The sequence below is a fragment of the Gymnoscopelus braueri genome (genome assembly GCF_963280865.1).
Source record: "Gymnoscopelus braueri genome assembly, chromosome: 4".
Taxonomy (NCBI): domain Eukaryota; kingdom Metazoa; phylum Chordata; class Actinopteri; order Myctophiformes; family Myctophidae; genus Gymnoscopelus; species Gymnoscopelus braueri.
Window position 1 is genome coordinate 44,784,530 of NC_137605.1, and position 17,339 is coordinate 44,801,868.

The 17,339-nt window shown below is 41.6% G+C and overlaps 1 protein-coding gene across 1 annotated transcript in view; it reads right to left on the reverse strand.

Annotated features, from left to right (window-relative positions):
- Window positions 1-8: 8 nt before the first annotated feature.
- The window catches only part of LOC308084641 (myelin basic protein-like), a 104,338-nt gene continuing 87,007 nt past the window's right edge, over window positions 9-17,339 (reverse strand). The window contains exon 4 of the mRNA XM_080427408.1: window positions 9-393. Within this exon, the coding sequence (XP_080283534.1) occupies window positions 92-393 (302 nt within the window). The 3' untranslated portion in view covers window positions 9-91. The remainder of the gene's footprint in view (window positions 394-17,339) is intronic.

A 17,339-nucleotide genomic window follows, 5' to 3' on the forward strand; every position in this document is an offset into this window, starting at 1 on the left:
TTTTTGTAAGGGTTCGTAAAAACCTCTCAAGCGAGAGACAGGAAAAAGAGAGAGGAAAGGAGGAAGCAAAAAAATTAATCAGAAGCGACGCTTAATCTAGGTCCTGTTCGGGGCTTTCCGATCCACACTCTGAACCCGCACCGCTGCTGTGTTCCTGGATGGTCTGTAACTCGTCCGATTCGGAGGGGCGGTCTTTGAAGGTGTTGTCCTCGCGTCCGGGTGCATCTCGGGAGAAGAGGCGGACCAGGTGGGGGCGGGGCGTGGCGTCGTCAGGGTCAGCTGTGCTGGCGTCGGGCCCGGAGCCGTGGGAGCCCTCAGCGCCCGTGGAGTCAGTCACCGCCGGCGTCTCCGACACGCAGCCATTGTTCTGGTTCACATCTGCCTCACCCAGGCCTGCGCAGAAACAACAAGAGGTTATCTATGGGGCTCTCGGGCCTGCATGGCACACAAACAGGGACCGCACAATGGGGCCTTTCTGAGAGAGAGAGGGCCCTGCCCTAAGCTGCCACTCCTGCTGCCTGCAGCGGAGACCAGCAGAGGCAAGCGCTCCCACTTGAACCATCATACATACTGACCTGATGGACTAAAGCAGTTTTTTTTTAAAAGCAGTGGTGGTTCTCAACTTTTTCAGGCCGCAACCCCCCAAAAATAATCATATGTGAATTTAGGCATTACATTTTGTTTGACTCGGCTCCACAGAGAAATATTGTGAAAATAGCTGATCTATGTGCTCGCATTGCGAGGCGTTGTAGATCAGCTATTTTCACTATATGTGCCCCTTTCTTAGGCAATATTTTTACAATTTGGCCAATGTTTGACCATGTCTTGTCTAGTATAGTTTGTTGATTACTTTCGACACGATGAAAATGTAATTTTGGAGGTGTTAAAAAAGTCTTAAAAGTCCTTAAATTGTCAATTTAGAAATGTGCAGATACCCTGTATACACTTATACCGTATGTTGGTTTGTTTACTGTTGAGAGAGAAAAACAATGTTGCACATTAAGCAAATCATCTGGGTGGGGACCCCCTAAAATCATTTGGGGTCCCGACCCACAGGTTGAGAACCACTGTACTAAAGAACAAGAGAGAGAGAGAGAGAGAGAGAGAGAGAGAGAGAGAGAGAGAGAGAGAGAGAAGGGAAAATGTCACACCTTTTGTTATGGGCTTTATTTTAGTTTGCAATTTTGGAGACGTTTTCTACCGTTTTCAGTCTCCCTCCAGCCTCGTATGACAATGTTGTAAACATGTGCCGATCATGACTGTAGAAGTAGAATACCTTAAAGTCCACGCACCATGCTTTCACAGTGAATGCACAGCACATCGGTTACCTCACATACATACAGCGGTGGTTCTCAAACTTTTTCATGTCAAGGACCCCCAAAATGACATGTATTTGGATGTGGACACCCATCTCAAAAACATTTTGTGCAAAGGGATTTTTCTAAAATAGCCAAAGTATAAAATAATGGTTAAAATCTAAAATGACAGATGGTTTCCCGGTCATAATGGGTTAATAATGTCCTGTTTATGGTTAAAGTGGTTCAAATGATTGTGACCGCTATATTAACTCATTTAGCTGAGGACCCCCTGGTACCCCCCCCAAGGACCCCTGGGGGTCCCCGGACCCCACTTTGAGAACCGATGACATACAGCATCTTTTAAAGTTCCAACAATAATGCTCACCTCCTAATTCAGTTTGCTGTGTCACACTGGGTATACTATACAGGGAGTGAAATATAGGAAAACATGTTGAATATTTACACTTACAAGTTTACTTTGCACACAATGTGCACACAAATGATACAAAGAAAAATGTCTTCCAACTTGAATGGGAAAGTAGCATCTTCGATGATTCGATCATGTTTAACAGTACAAATGATGAGGTGTAGTCTCCAGCATTACAATGTGAAAAACCGTATCACACATTGCCAGCATGTCTGTTGCTGTGAAACTGAGACCACACAGGCTTTTCCTGTATTGGCTCTGATCTAACTAGCTAACTGCCATGCTTAGCTAGCTCCCACAGCGCAGGGCATCCAGTGCATTCCTGTCCTCTGAAACAATATACACACTGTACTGGCAGAAGTGGTGTAGCAGTACACCAGGGAATCTGCATTCTAATGTTGATTTAACAGAGGCCTATTGTCAACTCTGCATAATTATTTCTGTGGCTATAAAAGGGGCCCAGTGTCACCAAAATAGCCCCTATAAGTATGGATTTTCAACTCATTGCAAGGTGACACTTATCTGATTCGGAACCATGGACGCGGCAGGGCGCAGCGTTTCTGGGGTCCAGAACAGAATTTCTGTGCAAATTTTAATGTAATTCTGTGAAATAAGCCGTCACATTCTCCACGCCATTACATAGAAACGGTGCAAATGTCGCTCATACGATTTCCCCACTTGGGTTCTCTCAATGTGCTTTTCATTCGGTGCAGTTTAGAAGTTCTGCGGCTCATTTCTCCAGACAAAATCACTAAAGAACAGGAGAACTGTTGCGCCTTTCTTTGTCCTTTTGGTGAAGATTGACTGCAGGTGCAGTGGTCTAAAAAAACCATAAGGGTAAACTGACAGAAGGAGACTCGCTCACTGCATGGAGGTTAAGGAAAACTCCTTAGACAAGACGTAAAGAACATATTTTTTTCTTTATTTTGAGATGCTATTTTGAGATGCTTATGAGCATCTCAAAATAAAGAAAAAAATATTTTCTTTAAGTCTTGTCTAAGGAGTTTTCCTTAACCTCCATGCAGTGAGCGAGTCTCCTTCTTTATCCAGACAAAATCAAAAAGCATTGGGGAGGGGAAAATCTAAATCAAAATACGTTGATGAAATCAGCCTCTGGCAGTTATACGAAATAGAGTTTAGACTCCGTGGTCCTTATCACAGTTCACTGAGAGGATAACACATTACAAACACACCAAAGAGGAAAAAGATAACATAGCAGTAAATAGTATATAGATTGATGGGATCTGGATCAGTGATAAAGCTTATCTTAACCCATTAAGGCCTGAGGCTCCGATTCTACAAAATGTCTTCTAAATCCTAACAGTTTTCTGAAAAACTTATGTTGCAATTATCAGTGTCTCTCAAACCTTTTCATGTCAAGGACCTCTAAAATTATATGTATTTGGCCACGAACCCCCATCTCAATATATTTAGTTCCCAGGGACCCCCAGAAGCAAAGATGTGAGTTAAAAATGTAAAAATATATATATTCAAAGATTTGCACGTTTCACGATTTTAAAAAAATTAGCAGATCTACAAGCTCATAGAAGTGCCGCGCTATGAGCTTGTAGATCTGCTATTTTTTAATAGCCAAAGTATACAATAATGGTTTAAGTGGTTACACAGATGCGTTCCTGCTTTTAATGGCTTAACTAAATAAATAAAGGACGGAATACCGAAAAAAGTCACTTGTTTTCTCATTGAGAAACAGTACAAGTCATAAGCAGGCCATTCTTGATCTTCACATGATTACAGTACATTGAAACAGGCGTTCAGCCGCCGCTGGTCATTTATAACTGTCAAGTGCCTTGAGCTTTGGAGAGACAGAGAGAAAGAAAGAAAGAGAGAGAGATGCAGAGATACTGCGAGAGAGAGATAGAGGCAGATGTACAAAGGAGATATAAGAGTGATGTAATTAGGTAAGATATGCTTTATTAACCCTTTCACTCCGGGTACGCATCTACAAATGTCTTCTTTAAATCCTAATAGTTTTTTGAAAAAAATTATTTTGCTATAATTAATATCAGTGGTTCTCAAACTTTTTCATGTCAAGGACCACCCAAAATGATGTGTATTTGGCCGTGGACCCCCATCTCAAAATATGTTGTTCCAGGGACCCCCCAGATGCAAAGATTTGAGTTAAAAATGTATATACAAAGATTTGCACACATTTTCAGGATTTTTCTAAAAGCTCCCACCTGCCGTACCCTGGCAGGTGGGATATTCAACAACGTACTAATGCACAAACAAACAGGTCGTTAATTATCTCTGGCTCTCAACTGTTGGCGGTCCACAGGCAATTCCTCCTCCACAGCTTCCAACAGCAGAGTTTTGAAAGAGAGATTCTGTGTTGTACACCGACGCACGGCATATTTTTTATTTATTTCAGGTGTCATTAACGCCCATTCTCTAAAATGTTAATGTCCTAATTAAAAGTCTGGCAAACCTTAGGACCTAGTTCACATTTTCAATTAATTGCGCTTGGAGCTGTTTTGTTTTGTTTGCTTTTAAACCTTATTAGTGAGTCGTCACTCTCCGTGTTACAAGGTTCTGTTTATTGTCATGAGACACATTCCCAGAGCATTTGAGGCAGAATACTTTAATGATTGGGGAGCAAGAGGTGCATGATGGAAGCTGTTTGTTCTTTTCAGAACAAACAGTTTAACCAATTCAATCCGGGAAAGCATCTGCTGTAACCATTATTTTATACTTTGGGCTTTTCAAAAATAGCAGATATACAAGCTCATAGCACGGCACCGAGTGCCGCGCTATGAGCTTGTAGATCTGCTATTTTTTTAACAATCGTGAAAATGTGTGCACATTTTGATATTTTTAAAGCAAACATTTGTAACTCAAATCTTTGCTTTTGGGGGTCCCTGGAACAATATATTTTGAGATGGGGGTCCGTGGACAAATACATATCATTTTGGGAGTCCTTGACATGAAAAAGTTTGAGCACCACTGATATTATAGCAACATAAGTTTTTCAGAAAACTGTTAGAAGACATTTGTACATGCGTTTTCGTATTGAATGGGTTAATTACATCAATTTGAAACATGTTAATCCAACAGTGACCTCACAGTCAGGGGAACTGTTGTCCCATTACTGTCGGATGAGAGAGCATCACTCTAAGAGTGATGCCTTTGTGCGTCGACTTTGTGCGTTTGATGTTGTATTCCTTTTGTACAAACTTGCGCAGAGCATATCAGACAGGTAGGCGTGCCCTTTGAACTCACAGAAGAAAAAGCATTTTGAATCACAGAGTCTCTTCTCCTCAGCCTTCAGGTGAATGGTGATGCTTTGCCTTCTGCACCGGGCAAAATCAACAGGAAGTTAAAATGTTTTACAAAAAAAACAAACAGTACTGGGTTTGGTGATGTTCTATATTGACTGAATTAACTTTGTTTGCGTTCTTTTTTGTGCTAAAAGAGTGACTTTGAGAGCTGTTTCAGCGTACAATGTAAGTCAATGAGGAGCATATTTTGAATGATCAATTTCTAATCACTGGAGCAATTATCTTGTATTTCTTGTCCACCTTTGGAGTTACATCATGGCAAGGTAACTACACAACCCAAACCTCTACCAAAGTGGTCTTGCCCTTTAACCATACTCTTAACAGGTGTAAGGTATGGACCTGTTGCTTCTGTTTGTAGAGAAAGGAGGGCTGTAAAGAACAAATAAAGTGTTATGGGAAGGGTAACGGTATGCAGTGTAAGGAACAGGTTCACTCCAGGACATTATGTGGGCCTAATGCTTGATCTCCAAGTGCTCTCACTCACCCGGTGGTGATCAGTCTCAGTCAGTGCGACACACAATTTATTTCAGCTTAATAACATGTCAATCAGACCGTCAGTAAACACACACACCACTGCTTTACTTGTCTCTTCTATACCACCATATAACTCTAGCATCACTCTGGCACTCAGGGGCATTTAATCAGCATCATGGTGAAGTCTCAGCCACCCAAAGTGCTGGAACACCTGTGAACTTGCAATTAGGTCTACATTTTCTGCTCCACTGCAGTGCGTTTCAGAACCTTGCAAGGAAAGGCGAGAAAGAGAAGCTTCTAGAAAAGAGGCTACTAAAATGAGGCGGATGAGGAGATGAAAAGGCAGACAACCGTTACAATTACAATTTGGCATTTAGGTCTCCGCTTATCCAGAACGACTTACAAGAGAAAGATCGGAATAAGCAGAGTAAGCATGCGCCCTAGTCAACAAACAACAAGGTAAATAGTCACATAAATAGAAGGCAAAGAGAACAATGTAGTAGTGCCTCAGAAAAACTAGAATACCAGGTAGGAACGTTAAACGCGTAAGAGAAGACCTGGGGACACCTGTGAGCTTGTAGATCTGCTAATAATTCTAGCCTACACCACACTTCTACCAAGCACTGCTCCTACCTGCTTGCGATTGGCTAAATTCAGGAAGGGGGCACACCCTTCCTACCAAAAGGCAGAAGTCACACACAACGAAGACAAGGCAGAACTGCCAGTCAAAGCGACTGGCCAATCACAGCGCATTCTCGCCGGGTCTTGGTGACATGCTAGTTTCAGATGTAAACAGAGTTGGTTTGAGTTCAGCAGACAGGCAGACAGGCACGGACATGGAGCTCACCGAAGCGTCATGCTAGTTCCTGTAAAGCCACCCGCATTCAGACAAGACACGACACTAGCGCGACTGAGCAGAGAATCTTGGGTGATGAAGGCAAAGGCATTGGCTGCCATGTTATTTGTATCCAAAGTGGCCGCTGATAGTGGCCACATAGTGCCTCTTTAAATAATAACTACATTGGATGCACTGGAACACAGGTTATTTTTTTCGCATTTCCTGAAAAGTAACAGTTTCGCAAATACAAAGTTTGTGCCCGACAGTGATGATATGTACTGAATCATAATCCCTGTATCTCATTATCATATCATTTAGCCATATCATTTAGCCATACCCTAGTGAAGAGAGTTTATTTGTAAAACACATTTCAAAAACTAGTAATAATAAACTTGCAATAAAGTGCTTTGCACTCAAGAAAGTGAAGAAACATTATAAAAGGAAAAAATGTTAATAAAGAGTTAGCTAAAAATTAAATCATCCAAATGAAATACGAGAATAAAGTTACAGCGCAGTCCAAGAAATGAATCCAAAAGCCTCAACAAAAACAAAAGTCTGCCTGGCTTTCATCATAAATATTGCATTTGTTCATGTGTTGATAATGAGGGCTTCTGAAGTCTGTCCATCACCTGGGCCTAGCTGTGGGGCTCGGGGGGTGGCTGATAAAAACACAGAGAAGGTCTGTGTCTGCCGAAAGCACTGCTCTGCCAGGGAGGCTGTTCTGAATGCCAATGCGGTGTGGGGTGGTGGCTGATTTAAGCAGTCACAACTGGACTGAGTCAAACTTATTAGCCACCGGGCTGCTTGTGAAGACAACACACCTGTTGTTGTGCATCCATCTATTGCACGCAGGATGCATCGGCCACACACACTCTCTCTCACTCTCTACAGTTATAAAAGCTATGCTAAAAGGATAACACAAAAAGCCATTACATACTTAGCAGTTCTCGATATATTTGAAGAAAGGAGGGGGGGGGGGGGGGGGGCAGAGGATGACACTCACACTCCCTGTAACAATTGAGGGCTGAGTTAGTTAGTTAAACAGCCAAAGATTATAATCATTCATTAATATCGAACCGGCTTGCGTTTCCTCCAGTTTTAAGCAGAACCATTGTTATGAGTTAGAGAGCCAGCCTGGGGAGCTGGAGTCCCCAGTTTCCCCTGGTTCAATTCCAGGCCTGGCCAGCAATGTGTCGAATATGACCGGTCAAAGTGTCCATTTCACGGGGGAATATTTTTTGGTTCCAGTTCCGAACCAACCTATAGGGTTCTGAACCAATTCATTTTCAGTGGAAACACTTTGAACTGGTTAAAAAATGAGGCGGGATAAAAATAACAGAACCAGGTTCAACCCCGGTGGAAAAGGGGCCTGAGATGAGTGGTGCTTGGTTTGGACCCTTAATGCAACGCTGTGCCAGTGGACCGGCGATAAGGGAGCACCACTCACCCTAACAAGGGGTTAAATTCGTTCTCCTGCTATGCCGCAAATATGTGGAACGCCCTACCAACAGTCGTTAAGGATTGTAAATCCCTACTCTCCTTCAAAACCGCTCTAAAAGAGCACTTACAGGTGGCTGCGATTCGAAACTGGCCCCTGTAAAAGTCCCCCCCCCCCCCCATTCGAACTGTTTACTGTACATATTTTAGTTTTTGTTTTCAAACTGTTTATATGATGTTTTGCATAGTAGTGTATATTTCGTCCGTCATTAAATATTTCGATGAATTGAGTACGAAGGACCCAGATGGAAACAACCCATAGGCTTTCTTGGGTTTTAAAATCCTCTTTGCAAACCGCTAATAAAGTATTCAATCGATCAATCAAACCCAAAAGGGGTCACTGAGACCACCGCATGGGGAAAAGGAATGCAGTAGTGGGCCTAAGCTCTCCCCATCTCCCTCTCCCTCTGTCCCTATGAAGAGGATGCTTGGCCTTCTGCGGCCCCAAGCATCTGTGGACAACAACAAGGACTGTGGTGGGACTTCAGGCACGGGAAGCATTCGTCTGAAAAGGACCCGGAGCTATGTGGCCCCTGACCAAACCTCCCACCTAGGAGTGAAAAACCCCTCTGCCGTGGCATTCATCATGGATGTCCAAGCAGCCCACAGGGCCCCGGGTAGAAAGCCCCTCTCTGTTCCTCGGACCACCTCATCATGCATTCGCAGAATCCACAGGTCAACAGAGATTCTCCAGCGAGAGATAAACGGCTGCCCCTGCAGAGAGCCGATATACAGTAGGACCACTCCCCATTTCCGCCCGTTCATTTTGTACCCAAGGACCCGCTCGTGACCTCTTTGGTCTCCACTTCCTACAGAGTGCAAGTAGGGACGGAAGGATTCTGTATAACACAGCTGCTGCTATAGGGCTGTCACGATTAATGACGATTGATTGTTACTCAAATAATTGCGGTTAACAATGTAATTGTGTGTTTGGCATTGAACATTGGAACATGTGTGAATACATGTTTTAATGAAAAAAAATCCACAGGGCAGATATGACAAATAACTTAAATATACAAAGAAATTATTGACATATTTAATAATTTTATACATGTAAAAAGCTTGTAGATCAGCTATCTCTGCTTTTTTTTAATATTCGGAAATGTGTGAAATTTGTTCTACATGGACAGCTGCAGCCCTGCAAGGCTATGCGGATTTGCTTTAGCAGCAGAAAACAGTGTGATATTTACAATCACTGCCGTTAGTTTTAGCCACACGCGGCTGCCAAAAATGATGAAAGCTTTGGGAGTGTCATCATCACCAAGAGCCCCACACATCTATTTGTTTACTGTCAAAACCAGCTCAACGTTAAGTGTGTTTCCACCCCTGCACTGTCCTTCACTCAGTGAGCGCGCCTCTAGTTTCTTTCCAGTTTTTATCTCCATCTAACGAGGAGATAAAGCCTGGGGGGAAAAAAGTGTCTTGGCTGCTGGAAGTGTCTGACTGGAAGTACAGGACGTACAAGGGTACAGTGTCTAGCGTTTCCAGAACGTCCTGTAGCATTGTACTTTCCTTTACTTCTGGTTAAAACACACTTTGGGCAGCAGTAGCCCTTAGTCCAGCCTGCCTCTAAGCTTGAGGTAGAGTCCTGCACGGGTCCAATTTTGACAACCCACACTAGGGCGGTCAAACGAATATTCGATATTCGAATATTCTTCGAATTATTGGGAAAATATGTATATTCGAATATGAAAATTAATATAAAAAAAAAAAAAGTATTTAAAAAAAAAATATATATATATATATATCTTATTTGACAGGGACAATACAAAAAACAATGTATGAAGTTATAAAAACAAACAAAATATATGTTTTATTGGATCCGAGCACTCAATCCATTGTTTTTTGTACTGTTTCTGTCAAAGAAAAAAAAAAGAAAATTTTGAAAAAAAAAATAATAATAATAATAATATTCGAATATATTCGAAAATCTGAAAATTTTTAAGACCAATATTCGAATATCATTTCTGAGGAAAGTTGACAGCCCTAACCCACACCCGCCCCCCCCGTCAATTATCAGATTCGTAGACCGACCCGTCACCCTGATTATATCAAAATACAAACCAGACCCGCCCCGCCTGTCAAATAATGGACCCGTTGTCCGCCCGTTACCCGTGATTACATGCAGTAAAATTGGGACAGTCACTCAATTTAAGTGTGTTAAAATGCTTTTAACACAAAGATAGCAGCCTTCAACAATAGCGGTACATTCAGTGGTAAGATTCGTTCAGAAATCTGCACGTCAAGTGAAGAATGGAGGAGCGAGCATTCCATATAATAGCCACGCGCGAGAACGTGCATACACGCAGTACGCACGTGTTGTTGTTTACATCGTCAGATGATTTTAATTTGAAGATTGAACAGGATATTCAATGTGTTTTTGTGAGTTAAGACAACTGACCGGCGTGCTATGTGCTAAGTTACACAAGTGACGTTGTTTGGGTGGAATAAAATGTTACCCACCCGTGTTTAGTTCAGTACGCCGCCCGTCCCCGTGAACTTATAAAAGTATATTTTTCCCCCGTTAAACGCGGGTGCCCGTCGGATATCCGTGGGTACCCGGCCCGTTGCAGGACTCTGGCTTGAGGGTGGTAAGCGTTCATATTTATTTGCAGAGCAGTTGATGGGTTCACAAGTTTGACACACAAAAGCGGAATCTGCAGAGCTGCCATTAACATGGCAAGCTAAAGGTCTTCAAGATAAGCTGGCCTTTGTTTGCATTTTATTTCGCCATTTAATTTTCGGTCTGTGTACCGTATCCAGCCGACAAGCTGTGAATTTGAAAGTGTGAGATCAAAATTGACTTGGTCGCATTGGTTCCAGTTAAACAATATGACAGAGATAAGTAAATTGCCTCTGAAAGCTTCCATTCGGGGGCACCAATTTCTTGATTGGCTTCAGTTCCTACCTCACCGCTCCCTGACAGGACAACCCAAGCAGACAACTATGTTCTATTGTGTAAAGAAAAATGCATCCAAGAAGTCAGTTTTCAGATTGTGGCAAAAAACTGGGGAGTGAGTCTGCAGTCCTTATTCCACTGGTTGAGAGCGAGGATCTCATTTGGAGTATTGGCCAGGGAGCATATTTATATCCTCGTAATATTGTATTATCACTATTGTTATTATTATTATTATTATTATTATTATTATTATTATTATTATTATTATTAATATTCCTCCCATAAATGCATTTGCATTCAGAGAGGTACACTTTGTGATGACACACAAGGTGTGTTTGACTGGAGCGTCTGTTTGATATTTACATGCCTGTTTCAAGGCACAGAATGCGTTCAAATTTGGTGAAAAGGGCTTCACAAAGTAGGGCCCTATAAGAGCGAAGTCTCAATAGCTGCCCCTAGGCCCTTAAAGGGGAAATCCACCCATTTTCAATATTTAACTATGTCATTAATATAGCATAAAGGAGTTGTGTGGAAATAAGAAAAAAAAAAAAAAAAATGTAACATTGCAAAAAAAATTAACATTGCAAAAAAATTAACATTGCAAATTACACCATGATGAGTCATCACAGTGTAATTTGCAATGTTAATTTTTTTGCAATGTTAAATTTTTTTGCAATGTTAATTTTTTTTTAATTTTTTTCTTATTTCCACACAACTCCTTTATGCTATATTAATGACATAGTTAAATATTGAAAATGGGTGGATTTCCCCTTTAAGGCCCTGACACACCAAGCCAGGATGTTGAGTAGCGCCTGTGGCCTGAAATTGGTTGTAGAGTGTGCGGTGTTGTACACCGTTGTCGACGTTAGTGAAGCATCCATGTGGGTCAGTCACCCGATTCAAATGTTCAAGGCGTCAATACGACTGAGGTGTGAGAGAGAGAGAGACACGGATTTCATGCACGCATCTCTGACAAAATATTGTCTTGATTGATTGTAATGGTTGATATAGCTCCTGTAATATCCACAAATTAAAGTCTCCATGGGGTGACTAACTATCTCTTTAACATCCGTCTCTCAGTCTGATCTCCTGACATAGTCTGTGTAACAGACATGTCAGTTTGGTGTGTGAAGTGCACTGTACAAAATAACAAATAACTACAAAGTGACATAATTCAGAACTTCTGGAGGACCCTGGCCAGAATTCTGCGCCTCCGAGATGCGATTGGTCAAAAGTTGCTGGTGAGTGTGATTCAGAGCGCATTCATCCCAGGCTTCATTCTGCCTGCAGTGAAAGCTGTGATAGTTAACTTTTGAAGAGACGTTGGCTGAGGAGAGCCAACCTCCACGGGGTACAAACACCTGTGAAGTCCCTCTCGTGACCATGCATAATCCATTAAGACCTGAGGACCCGATTAAAAAAAACTCTTCTAAATCCTTACAGTTTTCTGAAAAACGTATGTTGCTATATCAGTGGTGCTCAAACTTTTTCATGTTAAGGACCCCCGATTTTATATGTATTTGGCCGCCGACCCCCATCTCAAAATATTTTGTTCCAGGGACCCACAGAGGCAAAAATTTGAGTTAGAAATGTGTGCTTTAAAAATATATATATATTCTAAGATTTGCACAACTGTACCCGATTTTTCGAAAATAGCAGATCTACAAGCTCATTCGTGCCGTGCTATGAGCTCGTAGATCTGCTATTTTTGAATAGCCAAAGTATAAAACGACACAGATGCTTTCCCGGTTTTAGTGGGATAATCACAACACTGTGAAACGCCTCTGTAACTCCATGCCAAAATTTTACCTGACCGCTTCAGTGGCTTCAGTGACACAGCGTTGCCAGACAGATTCATTGATCAGATTACTGACTGGGCGGGTTCTGGCGTTCAGAACACAGAAACGTTCCGTGGCAGTATATACCGGGCTACAGCTGAAATAAAATCGGACGTCGGAGGGATTATTTTTGAAGCGTGAAATCCAGCCACTTTGAGGGCCTTCAAGGTGATTTATTTTTGGGCTTTTTATGCCTTTATTTTTTTTATAGGACAGCAGTCTGACAGAAAAAGGGGAGAGAGAGATGGGGAGTGACATGCAGCAAAAGGCCGTCGGGGCTCGGGACTCGAACCTGCGACGCGCTGTCAGGCTACATTGAGCCTAGGTGCCAGGACCGCTACGCCAGCCGTCCTGCAGGCCAAGACCAAAGCAGTATGAAAAAACTGGCATTGCCATCCTTATGCACCCATGGTTTAAAATAGCTGCAGCCACACTGGCGGCGTCAATACCTGTTAGCATGTCTCTCAGAGCTCGGTTCTGTTTAGGAGCGTTTTGGAACGCGAGGCACAGACCATCTGAAGTTGGAGCAACAACGCAGAAAGGTAACCTCTTTTTATTTTTTTCCTCGACTGACGTTTCAGTGCGTCACGGCCTTTAGAGCCCCAAGCTCTCACTAGTGGGGCCTGAAAACAAAACAATACAAAACAGACACGTACTACGTAGAGATAGTCTAGAAACATTACATTTTCTACATTTTATGTACTTATGGATGACCTATCTTTTAAACAACAGACCGTTATAACTTACGTATTGACAAATTGTACTGTTCATGATTTGAATATCTTACTATTCATGATTTGTATTATGACTAATGGTGCTATTAAGAGGGGGGTTGGTTGCTATCGAACAACGTTTTGTTGCGTTTCTAAAGCATTGACAATAAACATCTTATCTTATCTAGAAATGTCGAATTTTTAGCTATCGATAATTAATCAAGGCATTAGGCAAGTGTGTGTGCACTTTGATAACTACGCAACTAGAAATGTAAGCACTTTTCTATGCACTGTAACCTGACCTGCAACATGAATATATATGAGAGAGTAAGTGGGACTGAACTCTCATTAAAATTGAATATGTTCATCGATCCATACTAAACATTAGTGATGCGTGGGTTCTATGTTATTTCGGTGTATCAATTATTATTTTATTATCCCTCCATTAAACGCTACAGGGTTAAAAGAAAGTGGCGGGCGCCGGGCGGGGGCGGGTGCACATTGCGCATGCATGCTCCATAGGCAGCCAAAGCCCTACTCCCTACCGTATCAATCCATCCAATCTGAAAGACTGAATGTTCCACTCAAAATGTATGTGGCATTTCAAAGACTTCATTAATCCAATGAAATAAATAAAGGTTTGCCTGTAGCCTAGAAGTGAAACAAATGGACTGCGTTCTCTTCCTCTCTGTCTCCAAGCGCAGCGTTTTCACTTTCATTTGTGCTGCCACTGCTGCGCAAAAATATGATCTGATCTACAAGCATGCAACGTGTCGCACATCGACCGCTTTTTTGCTTGGAGATCAGATATTTTTGGTCAGCAGTAGCACTGAGCAAATTAGTGAAACATACTGTACTGATGTAAAGACACTTTACCAGCACAGCCTGATCCGTGCAAACTGCCAGGAGTGTGATAAGTAAAAGATCCGAAGATGCGTATAATTGCTAACATCATATCAAACTATTAATTTGGTTTGCCTCATTCATACAGGGTGATGCTTTAATTAAGGATATTATTTTGTTCATTTGCTGTCGAGAGAAAGAGAACACATTCCCAGAGAGTGACAGCTATTATTTTGTTTATTTGAGAGAGAACACATTCTCAGAGAGACAAAGCTATTTCGTTTATTTAGAGAGAGAGAGAACACATTCTCAGAGACACAAAACTATTTCGTTTATTTAGAGAGAGCGAGAACACATTGTCAGAGAAAGTGACTGAGTTCATGTATTTTTGTTGTTTTGAACGTGTCTGTTTATTTAGCTCAGTCCTGTCAGTACATCTTTTTTTTTGTGTTGATGGCAGGTCAGGTTGGGTTTAAAAAATATATTTATATTTTGAAAATGTTCATCTCTTCCAAGCCAAGCTTCTGGTGCTGTCTTTTTGCCACAGCATGCAAATACATTTCACTGTACCAATTCCAGTCTGACAATGCCATTAGACTACAGAGCAATGCAGACAGATTGAACCAAGATACATTGATCTGAGTCATAAAGACACATAAGTACGCCCTGAACTGTCGATTATCGTCTTAGCGATTAGCATATCGTTTACATTTTCAGTTAATTGAATCAACTGAATCAATTGACATGAAACAGTAATTATAGATTTTTTATAAGTAATAAAATTGACTAGTCTTATAAACCCCTTAAGCCCTATTTCATACTTTGTTGTACAATGGTGTCGCGTAAAAAATAGCCAATTTACAAGCTCACAACGCATGAGCAACTGCAAAGTGTTAGGAGCTTGTAGATGTGCTATTTTCCCACAAATGTAATTTTTACATTTATTATTTTGTTATCGATTAGCTCTATCAACTATTGCATCCCATATGGCTTTATAATCACATTTTGCTTCATAAATATGTCTTAGTGCTTGTATGGAAATACTGCGGGTACTAATTATCATCAGTGTTCCCAGTTCGATCCCCTGCTCCTCTATAGATATATAGCAACTTAAGTTTAAAAAAAAAAATGCATCAAAAGGATGGGCATACTGTATGCTGCCTACTCCAGCAACAAGAAAACACACTGGCCTTCTCTTCCACAACGGCAAACTTAAAGGGAAAAGGAGACAATCCAGGCAGTGACAGTGGGTGTTGTCATACCCTGGGACAATGCAGCTCTATGTTGTTAATGTCATTGTCACCATAAAGCAGTTGCGCCTTCCAATTGATGAGATGAGCTGCTCGCTGCATTTGTATGAATTGTTCTGCAATGCTGTCACATAGCATTTGTTAGTGTTAAAACAAGATTTTATGATATTGGTCATAAACATCATAAAAACTTTTTTTTAGTTTTTACTGTTCAGAGATATGAGCCAAATATCTTTGGCTTCTTTACCTTCTACAGCAGAGGTTGAGCTGCTCGCTGCATTTGTATGCATTTTTCTGTAATGCTATCACATAACATTTGTTAGTGTTAAAACGATATTTTACGATATTGGTTATAAACATCATGATTTTTTGTTTGTTTTACTGTTCAGAGATATGAGCCAAATATCTCTGGCTTGTTTACCTTCTACAACAAGGATGGATGGGGTGATGTTTTGTTTGCAATAATAATGTGTGGTTGTCATTAAGTCCCAATTAGGCACACCTCACGGCACAGTGTGCTTCAGCACAGCGTTTGGGAACCACTGCACAGTATTACAGAAGAAGAGACAAATGGAGCTCAACATGGGATGATGTCATGAAACATTTCCTCAGCAACTGGGTGACATTGAAGACCCCCCCCCCCCCCCCCACACACACACACACACACACACACACACACGTCCACACTCGACATGACTAATGTCGGAAATGACATGCCAACTGGAAGCCTGTGTCAAAGGCGTTGATTGAGAGATTGCACTTCAAGCCCCCCTGCTGGGATATAATTAACTGATCCTGAGAGCCTGTGTCAAGTGGAAAAAGAAAACGCTGCAATTCCTCATGGACAACATGGCAGCTATATCTTTCACATGCACACACTGTGGAAGCTCTATTCTCTTGCTCTCACCAAGTACCCCCAAGGACCTTGAGAACTTTAAGACGTCACAACAGAAGGTCGCTAACAACTGCTGTGCCTTGGCTGCTGCATCCACGGCTCCACTTTGTTGTAAAGATCGAAGGACCACAGTTTCATGTTACTTACGTACTCAGTAAAATCCCTGGTGTTAATTTAACTCTAAATGTGGAAAAATTTACCCTACCAAGTCCACCTTTAGGGGTCCATTTATGGGTCTATTTTACACTCTCTCAGTGTTAAACCATGCTCTCAGTTGGATGGAAATTAGTCAGAATCAGACTCCATCTGTCATTTTCAAAGCAAAGTGAACAATGACAAAACCTTTTTTTTAAATCACTGCAGTAATTTTAGCATTTTAGATGAGATGAGTTATTTTGCGTATGGTAAATTTCTCTAAGCAAGTTAGCACTTCTGTTAACAGGTGCAATTCTGTATAATATAACGAGAACAGAATGATGACTTCAGCCAACATATGAGATTTAGTTGCCAGGGTACCACTTATGTTTGACCCCCCCCGCCCTACCCATACAAGAAGTGTTGCCAGATTCTGTGAGAGAAACAAGCAACCAGGTCTAAGAAAACCAGCCCCAAAAGAAGCGACTATGGGCTACATGAGCACTTTAACATATACATCAGCTATTAGAAAATAGCAGATCTACGAGCTCACAACGCGTGAGCTTGTAGATCGGCTATTTTCAAATACAATATTGCGGGGGAAATTATAATAAGCAGACCTGGCAACCCTTGCCTACAAGACTCTAGTACCACTGCCATGGATCCAGCTGTTGACGCTCATACACTCTCTGATTGTCCTGCCAGATGGTCATGGTCAAAGATGACGTGGTGGTGCCGCCCCCCCCCTCCCCCCCCACCAGACCCAGGACCCCCACAGATTCATATACACGCGTGCAAACAGACGTCAACAGGCTAGGGCATTAACGAATAGTGATTTATGGTATTCGAATTATTCGACCCAAAAGTATTCGAATATTCGATTATTCGATTTGATTATAAAAAATTAAAAAAAAATTAAAAAGTTCTTTTTTTTTT